The following is a 16,706-nucleotide window of genomic DNA, read 5'->3' as shown; positions in this document are numbered from 1 at the left end:
AGAATTTGAGGTCTTGATCCCACTGTTCTCTTGCTCCCTCAGGGGTTCTCTGTTCTGTTCCCCATCAGGGCAGTCATCGGTTGTAGCCGGGCACCATCTAGTTGTTCTGGTCTCACCCTGATGGAGTCTCTGGTTTGTGGCCCTTTCTGTTTCTTGGGCTTATAATTACCTTGTGTCTTTGGTATTCTTCATTCACCTTTGCTCCAGGTGGCTTGAGACCAAATGATGCATCGTAGATGGCCACTTGCTAGCATTTCAGACCCCAGACGCCACTTTCCAAAGTAGGATGCAGAATGTTTTCTTAATAGATTTTATTATGTCAGTTGACCTAGATGTCCCCTGAAACCGTGGTTCCCAAACCCCTGCCCCTGCTATGCTGGCCTTCGAACCATTCAGTTTATTCAGGAAACTTCTTTGCTTTTGGTTTAGTCGAGTTGTGCTGACCTCTCCTGTATTGTGTGTTGTCTTTCCCTTCACATAAAATAGTTCTCGTCTACTATGTAATTAGTGAAAATCCCTCTCCCTCCGTTCCTCCCCAGTCTTGTGACCATATTTTCTTCTGTGTTTAAACTACTTCTTGAGTTGTTATAATAGTGGTATCATACAATATTTGCCCTTTTGCAACTGACTAATTTCACTCAGCATAATGCCTTCCAGATTTCTCCATGTTGTGAAATGTTTCATAGATACATTGTTCTTTATTGATGAGCAGTATTCCATTGTATGAATACACCATAATTTGTCAGTTCATCCATTGATGGTCACCCTCGTTGTTTCTATCTTTTTGCTGTTGTAAACAGTGATGCAGTGAACATGGGTGTGCATATAGCTGTTCGTGTAAAGGCTCTTATTTCTCTAGGATATATTCCAAGTAGTGGGATTGCTGGATTGATTGGTAGTTCTATTTGTAGCTTTTTAAGAAAGTGCCGAATTGATTTCCAAAGTAGTTGTACTATTTTACATTCCCACTAGCAGTGTATAAGTGTTCCAGTCTCTCCACAACTTCTCCAACATTTATTGTTTTGTGTTTTTTGGATTAATGCCAGCCTTGTTGGGGGTGAGATGGCATATCATTGCAGTTTTGATTTGCATTTCTCTAATGGCTAATGATTGTGAGCATTTCCTCATGTATCTGTTAGCTGCCTGAATGGCTACTTTAGTGAAGTGTCTATTCATATCCTTTGCCCATTTTTTAATTGGGTTATTTGTCTTTTTGTAGTTGAGTTTTTGCAGTATCATGTAGATTTTAGAGATCAGATGCTGACTGGAAATGTCCCATAGCTAAAAACTTTTTCCCAGGCTGTAGGTAATCTTTTTACTATTTTGTTGAAGTCTTTGAGTAAGCATAGGTGTTTGATTTTTAGGAGTTTCCAATTATCTAGTTTCTCTTCTGGTGTTTGTGCGTTCTTGGTAATGTTTTGTATAATGTTTATGCCATGATTACGGCTCCTAGCATTGTCCCTATTTTTTCTTCCATGATCTTTTATCGTTTTAGATTTTATATTTAGGTCTTTGATGTATTTTGAGCTAGTTTTTGTGCATGGTGTGAGGTGTGAGTCTTGTTTCATTTTTTTGCAGATGGATATCCAGTTTTGACAATACCATTTGTTAAAGACACTGTCTTTTCCCCCATGTAATTGACTTTGGGCCTTTGTCAAATATCAGCTGCTCATGTGTGGATGGATTTATGTCTAGATTCTCAATTGTGTTCTATTGGTCTGTGTATCTGTTGCTGTTACCAGTACCAGGCTGTTTTGACTACCCTGGTGTTATAATTGGTTCTAAAGTCAGGTAGTGTGAGGCCTCCCACTTTGTTCTTTTTCAGTAATGCTTTACTTCTCCGGGGCCTCTTTCCCTCCCATATGAAGTTGGTGATTTGTTTCTCCATCGCATTAAAAAAATGCCATTGGAATTTGGATCAGAATTACGTTGTATGTATAGATCGCTTTTGGTAGAATAGATATTTTTACAATGTTGAGTCTTCCTATTCATGAGCAAGGTGTGTTTTTCCACTTATGTAGGTGTCTTTTGGATTCTTGCAGTAGTGTCTTATACTTTTCTTTGTTTAGGTGTTTTACATCTCTGGTAAAATTGATTCCTATGTATTTTATCTTCCTGGGGGCTACTATAAATGGTATTGATTTGGTGATTTCCTCTCTAATGTTCTTTTAGTTGGTGTAGAGGGATCCAGCTGATTTTCGTATGTTTATCTTGTGTTGTGATACCCTGCTGAAATCCCATATTAGTTTGAGTATTTTTCTTGAGGATTCTTTAGGGTTTTCTGTGTATAAGATCATGTCATCTACAAACAGAGATATTTTATTTCTTCCTTACCAATCTGGGTGCCTTTTATTTGTTTATCTAGCCTAATTTCTCTGGCTAGGACCTCTAGCTCAACGTTAAATAAGAGTGGTGATAAAGGGCATCCTTGTGTGGTTCCCAGTTTCAAGGGGAATGCATTCAGACTCTCCATTTAGGATGATGTTTCCTCTTGGTTTTGTATAAATGCCCTTTATTGTATTGAGGAATTTTCCTTCTATTCCTATTTTGCTAAGAGTTTTTATCATGAATGGGTATTAGACTTGGTCAAATGCTTTTTCTTCATCAATTGATAAAATCATATCATTCTTCTCTTTTGTTTTATTTATATGATGGATTACATTAATTGTTTTCCTAATGTTGAACCATACCTGCATACCTGGTGTGAATCCCACTTGTTCATGGTGAATTATTTTTTTGATATGTTGTTGAATTCTATTGGCTAGAATTTTGTTGAGAATTTTTATGTCTAAGTTCATGAGGGATATAGGTCTATAATTTTCTTTTCTTGTGGTGGGTTTGTGAGTGTTTCTTCTTTCTCTATGCTCTGAAATACCTTTAGTAGTAGTGGTGTTAACTCCTCTGTGAACGTTTGGTAAAACTCTGCAGTGAAGCTGTTCTGCCAGGACTTTTTCTCTTGGGAGTTTTTTAATTACCTTTTTAATCTCTTCTTTTGTTACGGGTTTATTAAGTTGTTCTGCTTCCGTTTGTCTTAGTTTAGGTAGTTAGTGTGTTTCTAGGAATTCGTCCATTTCTTCTAGGTTTTCACATGTGTTAGAGTATAATTTTTCATAGCAATCTGATATGATTCTTTTAATTTCATTTGGATCTGTTGTGATATCGCCATGTCATTTCTTATTTCGGTGATTTGCTTCCTCTCCTGTTTTACTTTTTTAAGTTTGGTCAATGGTTTTTCAATTTTGTTCATTTTTTCAAAGAACAAGCTTTTGGTCTCGATATCTCTTTCAGTTGTTTTTCTGTACTCTCTTTCATTTAATTCTGCTCTAATTTTTATTATTTGCTTTCTTCTGGTGCCTGAGAGTTTCTTTTGTTGCTCTGTTTGTATTTGTTCAAGTTGTAGGGATAGTTCTTTGATTTTGGCACTTTGTTCTTTTTGTGTATGTGTATTTATTGATATAAATTGACCTCTGAGCACTGCTCTTGCTGTGTCCGAAAGGTTCTGATAGGAAGTGTTTCCATTCTCATTGGATTCTATGAATTTCTTTATTCTATCCTTAATGTCTTCTATAATCCAGTCTTTTTTGAGCAGGGTATTGTTCACTTTCCAAGTATTTGATTTCTTTTCCCTACGTTTTCTGTTATTGATTTCTACTTTTATGGCCTTATGGCCAGAGAAGATGCTTTGTTATATATTTCAGTGTTTTGGATTCTGCTAAGGCTTGCTTTATGACCTAATATATGGCCTATTCTAAAGAATGGTCCATGTGTACTAGAAAATAAAGTATTCTTGACTGCTGTTGGGGGGAGTATTCTGTATATGTCTGTGAGGTCACGTTGGTTGATTGTGGCATTTAGATCTTCCCTGTCTTTATTGAGCTTCTTTTTGAATATTCTGTCCTTCACCGAAAGTGGTGTGTTAAAGACTCCTACTATAATTGTGGCAGTGCCTATCTCACTTTTCAATGCTGTTAGAGTTTGTTTTATGTATGTTGCAGCCCTGTCATTGGGTGCATAAATATTTTATATGGTTATATCCCTCTGGTATATTGTTGCTTTCATCATTATATAGTGTCCTTCCTTATCCTTTGAGGTAGATTTAAAGTCTATTTTGTCAGAAATTAATATTGCCACTCCTCTTCTTTCTTTTCTTTTTTTAATTTTTATTCTGCTTTAAGTGAAAGTTTACAGATCAAGTCAGTCTCTCACACAAAAACTTATATACACCTTGCTACATACTCCCAATTACTCTGCTGCTAATAAGACAGCCCGCTCCCTCACTCTACTCTCTCTTTTCGTGTCCATGTCGCCAGCTTCTAACACCCCTACCCTCTCATCTCCCCTCCAGGGAGGAGATGCCAACATAGCCTCAAGTGTCCACCTGATCCAAGAAGCTCACTTCTCACCAGCATCTCTTTCCAACCCATTGTCCACTCCAACCCCTGTTTGAAGAGTTGGCTTTGGGAATGGCTCCTGTCCTGGGCCAACAGAAGGTCTGGGGGCCATTACCACTGGGGTTGTTCTACTCTCAGTCAGACCACTAAGCCTGGTCTTTTTATGAGAATTTGGAGTCTCCATCCCACTGCTCTCCTGCTCCCTTAGGGCTTCTCTGTTGTGTTTCCTGTCAGGGCAGTCATCGGTTGTAGCTGAGCACCATCCAGCTCTTCTGGTCTCAGGCTGATGTAGTCTCTGGTTTATGTGGCCCTTTCTGTCTCTTGGGCCTGTTATTACCTTGTGTCCTGGGTGTTCATTATTCACCTTTGATTGAGGTGGGTTGAGACCAATTGATGCATCTTAGATGGCCGCTTGCTAGCGTTTAAAACCCCAGATGCCTCTCTCCAACGTCAGATGCTGAATGTTTTCTTAATAGATTTTATTATGCCAATTGACTTAGATATCCCCTGAAACCATGGTCCCCAGGCCCCCAACCCTGCTATGCTGGACTTCGAAGCACTCAGTTTATTTAGGAATCTTCTTTTCTTTTGGTTTAATTCAGTTGTGCTGGCCTCTCCTGTATTGCGTGTTGTCTTTCCCATCACCTGAAGTAGTTCTTATCTACTATTAATTAGTGAATATTCCTCTCCCACCCTTCCTCCCTCCCCCCTCTTGTAGCCATCAACAAATATTTTCTTCTCTGTTTAAACTATTTCCTGAGTTCTTATAATAGTAGTCTTATACAATATTTGTCCTTTTGCAACTGACTAATTTCATTCAGCATAATGCCTTCCAGATTCCTCCATGTTATGAAATGTTTCAAAGATTGATCAGTGTTCTTTATTGATGCATAAAAAAATATTCCATTAAACCCTGGTGGCATAGTGGTTAAGTGCTACGGCTGCTAACCAAAGGGTCGGCAGTTCGAATCCACCAGGTGCTCCTTAAAAACTCTATGGGGCAGTTCTGCTCTGTTCTCTAGGGTCGCTATGAGTCAGAATCGACTCAACAGCACTGGGTTTGGTCTTTTTTTTTAGTGTTCTGTTGTGTGAATATACCGTAATTTATTTATCCATTGATGGGCACCTTGGTTGCGTCCATCTTTTTGCTGTTGTAAACAGTGCTGCAGTGAACTTGGGTGTGCAAGTATCTGTTCATGTAAAGGCTCTTATTTCTCTAGGATGTATTCCAAGGAGTGGGATTGCTGGATTGATTGGTAGTTCTATTTCTAGCTTTTAGAGGAAGTGCCAAATCGATTTTCAAAGTGGTTGTACCATTTTACATTCCCACCAGCAGTGTATAAGTGTTCCAATCTCTCCACAGCCTCTCCAACATTTATTGTTTTGTTTTTTGGATTAATGCCAACCTTGTTGGTTTGAGATGAAATCTCATTGTAGTTTTGATCTCCATTTTTCTAATGCCTAATGATCATGAGCATTTCCTCATGTATCTGTTAGCTACCTGGATGTCTTCTTTAGTGAAGTGTCTGTTCATATCTTTTGCCCGTTTTTTAAATGGGTTGTTTGTCTTATTGTAGTTGAGTTTTTGCAGTATCATGTAGATTTTAGAGATTAGGTGCTGATCGGAAATGTCATAGCTAAAAACTTTTTCCCAGTCTGTAATTGGTCTTTTTACTCTTTTGGTAAAGTCTTTGGATGACCATAGGTGTTTGATTTTTAGGCGCTCCCAGTTATCTAGTTTTTCTTCTGCATTGTTACTGTTTTGTATAGTGTTTATGCCATGTATTAGGGCTCCTAACATTGTCCCTAATTTTTCTTCCATGATCTCTAACATTTTAGATTTTATATTTAGGCCTTTGATCCATTTTGAGCTCATTTTTGGGCATGGAGTGAGGTATGGGTCTTGTTTCAATTTTTTTTAGTGGAAGGATATCCGGTTATGCCAGCGCCATTTGTTAAAAAGACTGTCTTTTCCCCATTTCACCGTTTTGGGGCCTTTGTCAAATATCAGCTGCTCATATGTGGATGGATTTATGTCTGGATTCTCAATTCTGTTCCATTGGTCTAGGCATCTGTTGTTGTACCAGTACCAGGTTGCTTTGAATACTGTGGCAGTATAATTGGTTCTAAAATCAGGTGGACTAAGGCCTCCCATTTTATTAATCTTTTTCAGTAATGCTTTACTTATCTGGGGCCTCTTTCCCTTCCATATGAAGATGGTGATTTGTTTCTCCATCTCGTTAAAGAATATCATTGGAATTTGGATCAGAATTGCATTAAATGTATAGATCGCTTTTGGTAGAATAGACATTTTTGTAATGTTAAGTCTTCCTATCCATGAGCAAGGTATGTTTTTCCACTTATGTAGGTCTCTTTTTATTTCTTGCAGAAGTGTATTGTAGTTTTGTTAGTATAAGTCTTTTACATCTCTGGTAAGATTTATTCCTAAGTATTTTATCTTCTTGGGGGCTACTGTAAATGGTATTGATTTGGTGATTTCCACTTCGATGTTCTTTTTATTGGTGTAGAGGAATCCAACTGATTTTGTATGTTTATCTTGTATCCTGATACTCTGCTGAACTCTTCTATTAGTTTCAGTAGTTTTGTTGAGGATTTTTTAGGGTTTTCTGTACAGAAGATCATGTCATCTGTAAATAGAGACAGTTTTTCTTCTTCCTTGCCAATCTGGATGCCCTTTATTTCTTTATCTAGCCTAATTGCTTTGGCTAGGACCTCCAGGTCAATGCTGAATAAGAGCGATGATAAAGGGCATCCTTGTCTGGTTCCCGATCTCAGTAGGAATGCTTTCAGGCTTTCTCCTTTACGGTGGTGTTGGCTGCTGGCTATGTATAAATGCCATTTATTATGTTTAGGGATTTTCCTTTTATTCCTATTTTCCTGAGAGTTTTTTTCGTGAATGGGTGTTGAACTTTGTCAAATGCCTTTTCTGTATCAATTGATAAAATCATGTGATTCTTGCCTTTTGTTTTATTTATGTGTTAAAAAAAAAATTAATTGTTTTCCTAATGTGGAACCATCCCTGCATACCTGGTATGAATCCCACTTGGTCATGGTGAATCATTTTTTTGATATGTTGTTGAATTCTGTTGGCTAGAATTTTGTTGAGGAGTTTTGCATCTACATTCATGAGGGATATAGTTGTATAATTTTCTTTTTTTGTGTGGTGTCCTTACCTGATTTTGGTATCAGGGATATCGTGGCTTCATAGAATGAGTTTGGGAGTATTCCATCCTTTTCAATGGTCTGAAATAACTTTAGTCGTAGTGGTAACTCTTCTCTGAAAGTTTGGTAGAACTCTATAGGGAAGCAGTCTGGACCAGTGTTTTTTTGTTGTTGTTGTTGGGAGGTTTTTGATTACCTTTTCAATCTCTTCTTTCGTTATGGGTCTATTTAGTTGTTCTACCTCTGTTTGTGTTAGTTTAGGTAGACAGTGTGTTTCTAGGAATTCATCCATTTCTTCTAGGTTTTCAAATTTGTTAGAGTACAGTTTTTCATAGTAATCTGATATGATTCTTTTAATTCTGTTGGGTTTGTTGTAATATCGCCCATTTCGTTTCTTATTCGGGTTATTTTGCTTCCTCTCCTGGTTTTCTTTTGTCATTTTGGCCAATGGTTTATCAATTTTGTTCATTTTTTCAAAAAAACAGTTTTTGGTCTTGTTAATTCTTCAATTGTTTTTCTGTTTTCTTTTTCATTTACTTCTGCTCTAATTTTTATTTGTTTTCTTCTGGTCCCTGAGGGTTTCGTTTGTTGCTCTCTTTATATTTGTTCAAGATGTCGGGATAATTTTTTTATTTTGGCCCTTTCTTTTTTTTGGATGTGTGCATTTATTGATATAAATTGACCTCTGAACACTGCTTTCGCTGTGTTCCAAAGGTTCTGATAGGAAGTGTTTTCATTCTCCTTGGAATCCATGAATTTCTTTATTTCATCGTTAATGTCTTCTGGAAACCCTGGTGGGAAAGTGGTTAAAGTGCTGTGGCTGCTAACCAAGAGGTCAGCAGTTTGAATCCGCCAGGCGCTCTTCGGAAACTCTATGGGGCAGTTCTACTCTGTCCTATAGGGTCGCTATGAGTTGGAATCGACTCGATGGCAGTGTGTTTGGGTTTTTTTTTGTTGTTGTTGTGTTAATGTCTTCTGTAATCCAGTCTTTTTTGAGCAGGGTAGTGTTCAGTTTCCTAGTATTTGTTTTCTTTTCCCTGCTTTTTATGTTATTAATTCCCACTTTTATGGCCTTATTGTCAGAGAGTATCCTTTGTAATATTTCAGTTTTTTGGATTTTTGCTAAGGCTTTCTATGACCTAATATGTGGTCTATTCTAGAGCATGTTCCATGTGCATTCGAAAAGAAAATACACTTGGCTCCCATTGGGTGGAGTGTTGTGTATATGTCTGTGAGGTCAAGTTGGTTGATCGCAGCATTTAGATCTTCCGTGTCTATTGAGCTTCTTTCTGGATGTCCTCTCCTTCACTGAAAGTGGTGTGTTGAAGTCTCCTATTATTATTGTGGAACTGTCTCTCTTACTTTTCAGTGCTGATAGAGTTTGTTTTATGTATGTTGCAGCCCTGTCATTGGGTGCATAAATATTTAATATGGTTATATCTTTTTGTTATATTGTCCTTTTAATCATTATATAGTATCCTTCCTTATCCTTTATGGTAGATTTAACTTTAAAGTCTATTTTGTCAGAAATTAATATTGCCGCTCCTGGTCTTTCTTGATTGTTGTTTTCTTGATATATTTTGTCCCATCCTTTGAGTTTTTATTTGTGTCTCTGAGTCTATGGTGTGGCTCTTAAAAGCAGTATGTAGACGGATCGTATTTTTTAATCCATTCTGCCATTCTCTGTCTCTTTTATAGTCCGTTTACGTTCAGGGTAGTTATGGATAGGTATGATTTTAGTGCTGCCATTTTGATGTCTTTTTTCTGTGTTGTTGACAGTTTCTTTTTCCCAGTTAAATTTATGGGCTGAGTAGATTATCTTTATATATTGTCCTTTCCTCAAATTCGTTGTTGTTGATTTTGTTTCTGCTGAGTCTCTGTTTTTTTTATGTATATCATTTTGATGAGTAGCATAGTTTGTCTCCTTTGTGGTTACCTTTTTATTTACCCTTCTTTTTCTGAATATAAACCTAACTTTTAGTTCTTTGCATCACTGTATCTTCCTCTCCATATGGAAGATCTATGATTACATTTCTTAGTTATTCTTTATTGTTGTAATATTGTCTTCTTTTATATAATAACATCGCTGTTACCGTGTTTTGAGCTTTGTTTTTTTTTTTTTTTTTTTCCTTTATCTTGCTTTGTTTTTTTTGAATTTCCCTGTCTGGGTTGACTTCTGATTGCTGTGCCCAGTTTTGTAGTCTTGGGTTGATACCTGATATTATTGATTTTCTAACCAAAGAACTACCTTTATTATTTCTTTTAGTTTTGATTTGGTTTCTACAAATTCCCTAAACTTCTGTTTATCTGGAAATGTCCTAATTTCACCATGATATTTAAGAGATAGTTTTGCTGGATATATGATTATTGGCTGGCAGCTTTTTTCCTTCAGTGCTTTGTATTAGTCATCCCATTGTCTTCTTGCCTTCATGGTTTCTGCCGAGTAGTCCAAGTTTGTTCTTATTGGCTCTCCTTTTTAGTTGACTTTTCAATTATACCTAGCTGCTCTTATAATTGTCTCTTCATCTTTGGTTTTGGCAAGTTTGATTATAATATGTCTTGGTGACTGTCTTTTAACATCTACCTTATGTGGAGCTCTATGAGCTTCTTGGGTAGATATCTTCTTATCTTTCACCATATAAGGAATGTTTTCCGCCAACAAATCTTCATCCATTCTCTTTGTATTTTCTGTTATCCCTCCCTGTTCTGGTACTGCAGTCAGTCATTGGTTATTTCTCTTGATAGAGTCCTCCATGATTCTTAAGGTTTCTTCATTTTTTTTAATTTTTTCATCAGATTTTTCTTCAAATATATTAGTGCCAAATGATTTATCTTCAGGTTCTGAAATTCTGGCTTCTACTTGCTCAATTCTGCTCCTCTGACTTTCTATTGAGTTGTCTACTTCTCTAATTTTATTGCTAATCTTCTGAATTTCTGATAGCTATCTGTCTGTGGACTTTTTCAGCTTATCAAATTTTTCATTATGTTCCTGAATAATCTTTCTAATTTCTTCAATTGCTTTATCTGTGTGTTCCTTGGCTTGTTTCGCAGATTGCCTCATTTCCTCCCTCATGTCTTGAAGGGTTCTGTATATTAATCTTTTGTATTCTGCCTCCGGTAATTCCAGAAATGCAGTTTCATCTGGAAGACCCCTGGATTCTTTGTTTTGAGAGCTTGTTGAGGTGATCATTGCCTGTTTCTTTATGTGAGTTGCTATTGATATTGTCTCTGAGCCATCTCTGTTATTGTATTAATTTATGCTTGCTTACTGTGTCGTAGCTACTTGCTTTGTTTTGTTTTTGTATGCCCAAATGGGTTGCTTGAGTGAGCTAGCTTGATTATTTTCTCCTTTGGAGCTCTGATGTCCTGTCCCCAGCTGGCTAGAGCTGTTATCAGGTATATCAGTCTAGGAGTCCATTCAGTTTTCTTGTATGAATTCATCTCAGGTGTCCAGGTAGCTGATCATCAAGTTTGTGGTACAGGCTCTTGTCCTACTGTCTTAGAGGGGCAGGCGTGATTGGTGTATGTTCCGGTATCTGATTGCAACAGGGGGTCATGCTCTGAACAATGTAGGGGATTAAGAACCAACCTCTGAGTGTCTCTGAGGAAAGCGCGTCCCTCTTCCCTAGAGCGTGCAGGTGGGTGGGTTCTGTAGATGGACCATGGGCACCCAAAGTTTTTGGTTGTAATGACTGGGTGGTTCTAGTTATCCTTGGAACCCTGTCGTGGGTGGCTTGGTGACCTGAGTGAAGCTGCAGTCCTTAGGCCCTTGATGTGGGTATGTGAGGACCCTATTTAATAGGCAAAGCAAAGTCAATCATCAAACACCCACCTCTCCACCACAGAGCTAAAACAGTTGGAGTCTACCAATATGGGCCTATTCTCCTGAAATAGGCCCACACAGGTCCATACAGAAGGGAAAGGTGCTCAAAGTCCACAGACCATTTATGCCTGGACAGAAGCCGCTTCTGCCCTGAGCTCCCCCAGTTAGTGCAGCTGGCAAATCATCTTTTCCCCTAAATGCAAATTTTTTCCTTCTCCAAGGCTGGGAGGATGGCTCTAGGTGCTTAGTAGTACCTGTCTCAGGCCCAGGAAATTCAGCCACTGAAGCCGGCGTGGTGGTGGTATTGGCGGGGGGAGGGGGTGCATTAAAATGTACTCAAGTACTTAGCTTTTGACCAAAGTGCTGTTCTTCTCTGGTTCCGGAGGTGTGAGTAGGCTGTGTGGCTAGCTGCTTCTCCCTGAGGAAACTGTGGCCGAACGCTTGTACCAGCCCGCTGCTACAGCTCTGGGAATGGTGCCTGAGGGCTTCCCACAGTTTATGTCCGGTTGCTCCTCTCTTCTTCTGAACTGTCTCTTTCTCCCCCAGCCCCTCTGTTCATTTTCTAAGCTTGCCTTTGATGTTCAGGGCTCCTAGCTTGTCATACTCGTTTCTCTTGTTTTTTCGGGTCTTTGTTGTAAAGGGAGCTCGCCGGAAACGTCTGTCTATTGCACCACCTTGGCTCCTTTTCTCCTGCTCTTTCTTGATTGTTGTTTGCTTTGATGCATTTTTTCCATCCTTTGAGTTTTAGTTTGTTTGTGTCTCTTAAGTCTAAGGTGTCTCTTGTAGGCAGTATATAGATGGGTCATGTTTTTTATCCACTCTGCCACTGTTTGTCTCTTTATTGGTGCATTTAGTCCATTTTCATTCAGTGTAATTATGGATAGGTATGATTTTAGTGCTGTCATTTTGATGTCGTTTTGTGTGTGTGTGTGTGTGTGTGTGTGTGTGTGTGTGTGGACAGTCTCTTTTTCCCTCCTAATTTTTTGTTGCTGAGTAGTTTATATATTGTCTTTTTCTCTTATTTGTTGTTGTTGTGTTTATTTTTGCTGAGTCTTTATTTTTTTCCTTTTTTTTTGATGAGTAGGATTGTTGGTCTCCTTTCTGGTTACCTTAATATTTATCCCTATTTTTCTGAGTTTAAACCTAACTTTTATTTCTTTTTACTGCCTTGGCTTCCTCTCTGTATGAAAGATCTGTGATTACATTTCTTTGTTCCTCTTTTTTGTTTTAGTGTTATTTTCTTTTTCATAATGACATTGTTGTTTCTCTGCTTTGAACATTTTTGTGTGTGTGTGTGTGATTTCCCTACCTGAGTTGACATGTGGTTGTTCTGTCCTCTCTCCTAGTCTTGGCTTGATATCTGATATTAATGATTTTCTAAACAGGGAACTCCTTGTAGTATTTCTTGTAGTTTTGATTTCGTTTTTATAAATTCCCTCAACTTCTGTTTATCTGGGAATGTCCTAATTTTTCCTTCATATTTGAGAGACAGTTTTGCTGCGTATATGATTCTAGGCTGGCATTTTTTTTTCCTTCAAGGCTTTATATAAGTCATCCCATTGCCTTCTTGCCTACATGGATTCTGCCGAGTAGTCTGAGCTTATTCTTATTGACTCTCCTTTTTAGGCAACTTTTTCTTTATCCTTTGCCACTCTTAAAATTCTCTATCTTTGGTTTTGGCAAGTTTGATTATAATATGTCTTGGTTACTTTCTTTTGAGATTACCGTATGTGGCATTCAGTGAATATCTTGAATAGATATGTTCTCATCTTTCAATTCTGTCTGTATTTTCTGTTATTCCTCCGTGTTCTGGTAATCCAGTGACTCGTAGGTTATTTCTCTTGATAGAGTTCCACGTGATTGTTAGGGTTTCATCCTTTTTTTTTTATCTTTTATTTGATTTTTCTTCAAATATTTTGGTGCCAAGTGTTTTATCTTCAATCTCACTAATTCTGTCTTCCACTTCCTCAGTTTTGCTCTTCTGACTTTCTATTGAATTGTCCAATTCTGTACTTTTATTGTTAATCTTCTGAATTTCTGATTGCTGTCTCTCTATAGATTCTTGCAGCTTACTAAATCGTTCATTACGTTCTTCAAAACCTTTTAAATTTCTTCAACTGCTTCATCTGTGTGTTCCTTTGCTTGTTCTGCATATTGCCTGATCTCCTTACTGATCTCGTTCCTGATGTCTCAAAGAGTTCTGCATATTAATCTTTTATATTCTGCTTCTAGTAATTCCAGGAAAACACCTTTTTCCTAAAGATTCCTTGATTCTTTGTTTTGAGAGCTTGTTGAAGTGATCATGGTGTGCTCCTTTATGTGATTTGATATTGCCTCTTTTCTCCAAGCCAGCTACAAGTTATTGTATTAGTTTATGTTTGTTTACTGTATCCTAGCTTCTTGCTTTGTTTTGTCTTGATATGCCCAAGTAGGCTGCTTGAGTGAGCTAGCCTGATTATTTTTGACTTTGAAGCTCTAGCATCCTATCACCAGATTGCTAGAGCTGTTACCAGGTATATGAGCCTAGGCATTGATTTACTTTTCTTGTATGGATTCAGCTCCGGTGTCCAGGTAGTTGGTCATCAAGTGTGTGGTATAGGTTCTATCCTACAGTCTTAGACGGGTAGGGGTGATTGGTGTAGGTACAGGTATCTGGTTGGAGCAAGGGCTCAAGCTCTGAACAAGGCAGGGGGGCTGAAAACCATCCCCCGAGTGTCCATGAGGAAAATGCATCCTTGTTCCCTTGAGTGCACTGGTGGGTGGGTTCTGCAGTCGGACCATGGGCCCCCAGTGGTTTTGGTTGTAAAGACTGGGAGGTAGCACTTATCCTTGGACCACTGTTGCAGGTGGCTAGGTGACATGGGTGGAGCCACAAGTCCTTAGGACCCTGATGTGGGTAGGTGAGGACCCTGTTTAATAGGCAAACATCAAACACCCACCTCTCCACTGCACAGCTGAAACAGTTGCAGTCTGGCAACAAGAGCCTGTTCTCCTGAAATAGACTCACAGAAGTCCATGCAGGGGGAAAAGGTATTCAAAATCCACAGAGCATTTGTACCTGGATAGGATCCGCTCCTGTCCTGAGCTTCCCAGCTTAGTGGAGCTGGCAGATTATCTTTTCCCCCAGTTTTGAATTTATTCCTTTTCCAAGGCCGGGTGAATTGCTCAGGGCATGCACAGGGCCTATTTCGGGCCCTGGGAAATCGACAGCCACTGAAGCCAGCTTGGAACCTGGGGGCATGGTTAAGTAAATGCAAAAGAAAAAAATTTTTTTTTAAATCCACTGCCTTTGAGGTAATTCCAACTCATAGCAATCTTATTAAATGCAAGTACTTAGCTTTTGCAGAGAGTGCCGTTCTCCTCTGGTTCTGGACCTGTGAGTAGGCTGTGGGGCCCCCTGCCTCTCCTTGAGGAAGCTGCGTCTGGGATGCTACCATCAGTCCTGCTGCGATCACTCCAGGGAATGGTGCCTAAGGGTTCCCGTTGATCCAGGTCCAGCAGCTCCTTGCTGCTTTTGAGCCATCTCTCCCTCCCCTTGCTGCCCAGTCCATTTTGTGACTTTTCCTTTGATTTCCAGCTCTCCTAGCTTGGCATATATATAAACATTTCACTTGTTTTTCTGCATCTTCATTGTAAGAGGCATTGCTGGAACTGTCTGTCTACTCGTTGATTTTAGCCCTGCCCCCAATATGTGTTTCTTGACATTTTCCAGCTCTGGAGTGTTAGAGGGCGCCCACCTTCTTCCTCTGGTATTAGATTTCTGCTTTCCCACACATGAGGCATTTTGGAGCAAGTGCACTTATAGGCACCTTGGTCACCGGTGTTAGCAATGTGGTGGTTCCCCATAAATGCAGCCATCTCTCACTTGCTCTTTCCAGATTTCTTTTGACCTCGCTGAATACACCGCGGATGTTGATGGCGTTGGCACTTTGCGGCTTCTAGATGCAGTGAAGACCTGCGGCCTTATCAATTCTGTGAAGTTCTATCAAGCCTCAACTAGTGAACTTTATGGGAAAGTGCAAGAAATTCCACAGAAGGAGACCACCCCCTTCTATCCTCGGTCACCCTATGGTGAGTGTGTGTGACCCATGCACACCTCTGTGCTTTGTGCAACTGGGGAGTGTGTGTTTCGGGGTTAATTCTGTTTGTGTCTCAGGGCTGAAGTCGTTTGGTGTGACGTTAGCTTTTAGATAGACTAAAGTGACTCATTGAGAAGCATACCTTTATAAATTGCTAAATACAAGTATTTGTTGCCATTGCCCTGGGGTGAAATTACTGCCTTACTTCACGAATTCAACCCTCCCAGACAGATCATTTAAAAGGAAAATTAGAGCCAACATGATTCATTTTATTGAACTGCTGTGAGATTGTGCTGAAGTGACAAGGTTTCATGCTTTATACTTCCCCAGTGAGTCTTCCTGAGCTTGAGCCCTTAAAAAAACCCTATTATATCTAATGTGTTTGTAAAGAGACTATTCATAAAAAGACTTCAGTGATAAAATTTCAAAGCAACTAGAATATTAGGATCTCATATTTTTTAATTTTCTGCCCTCTTTAAACTACAAAAAGGGAATAAAACCTAAGAAAGGTTAACTTGATACATTGCGCATACTATAGTTGAATTAGGTTGTGAAAGAACGAACTGTAGGCATTATACCAAAAAAACCCAAACCCATTGCCATCGAGTCGGTTCTGACTCATAGCGACCCTATAGAACAGAGTAGAACTGCCCCATAGGGTTCCCAGGGAGCATCTGGTGGATTCAAACTGCCAGCCTTTTGGTTTGCAGCCGTAGCGCTTAACCACTATACCATCAGGGTTTCCATGGGTGTTATTAAACTAAGGAATTCTTGAATTTTCCCTTGGGAGCATGATTAATTGATAAAGAGCCTTTATTTGTTTTAGCTTTTGATTCAATTTTTTTTTCTAGTTTCATACATGACAAATTGTAAGTTTTGCAAATTGATACTTGTTTAAGATGGATTAAAAAGCACTGATTTTTTAGACTAAGCTTTATTTGCTTTCACTTGCAACAGGGGCAGCAAAACTCTATGCCTATTGGATCGTGGTGAACTTCCGTGAGGCATATAATCTCTTTGCCGTGAATGGTATTCTCTTCAATCATGAGAGTCCCCGAAGAGGTTAGTAAAACTGTATCAACTAAAAAGAGAATTCCAGACTTTAAACAATAAGAAAGTTCTATATATATTCAGTGTATTTACTGTATTGACTGTAAAAATACATTTACACCTGGTTCTAAGTACTGTGAAGGTTGGAACTGGTAAAGGAAGAAATATAAATTCAGCCTT

At 38.8% G+C, this 16,706-nt stretch overlaps 1 protein-coding gene across 7 annotated transcripts in view; it reads left to right on the top strand.

The window, feature by feature from the left end:
• The window catches only part of GMDS (GDP-mannose 4,6-dehydratase), a 783,240-nt gene that overhangs the window by 304,659 nt on the left and 461,875 nt on the right, over positions 1 to 16,706 (top strand). For all 7 annotated transcript variants that reach the window (XR_007517120.1, XM_049882356.1, XM_049882384.1 and 4 more), the window contains 2 exons: positions 15,276 to 15,468; positions 16,434 to 16,538. Coding sequence is in view for 6 of the 7 variants with exons in the window: in XM_049882356.1 (XP_049738313.1) it covers positions 15,276 to 15,468; positions 16,434 to 16,538 (298 nt within the window). In the remaining variant the exon portion in view is untranslated. The remainder of the gene's footprint in view (positions 1 to 15,275; positions 15,469 to 16,433; positions 16,539 to 16,706) is intronic.

This window comes from Elephas maximus, chromosome 1 (genome assembly GCF_024166365.1).
Source record: "Elephas maximus indicus isolate mEleMax1 chromosome 1, mEleMax1 primary haplotype, whole genome shotgun sequence".
Lineage (NCBI taxonomy): Eukaryota > Metazoa > Chordata > Mammalia > Proboscidea > Elephantidae > Elephas > Elephas maximus.
Note: the sequence above shows the minus strand (reverse complement) of the source record. Positions and strands in the feature narration are given on the sequence as shown.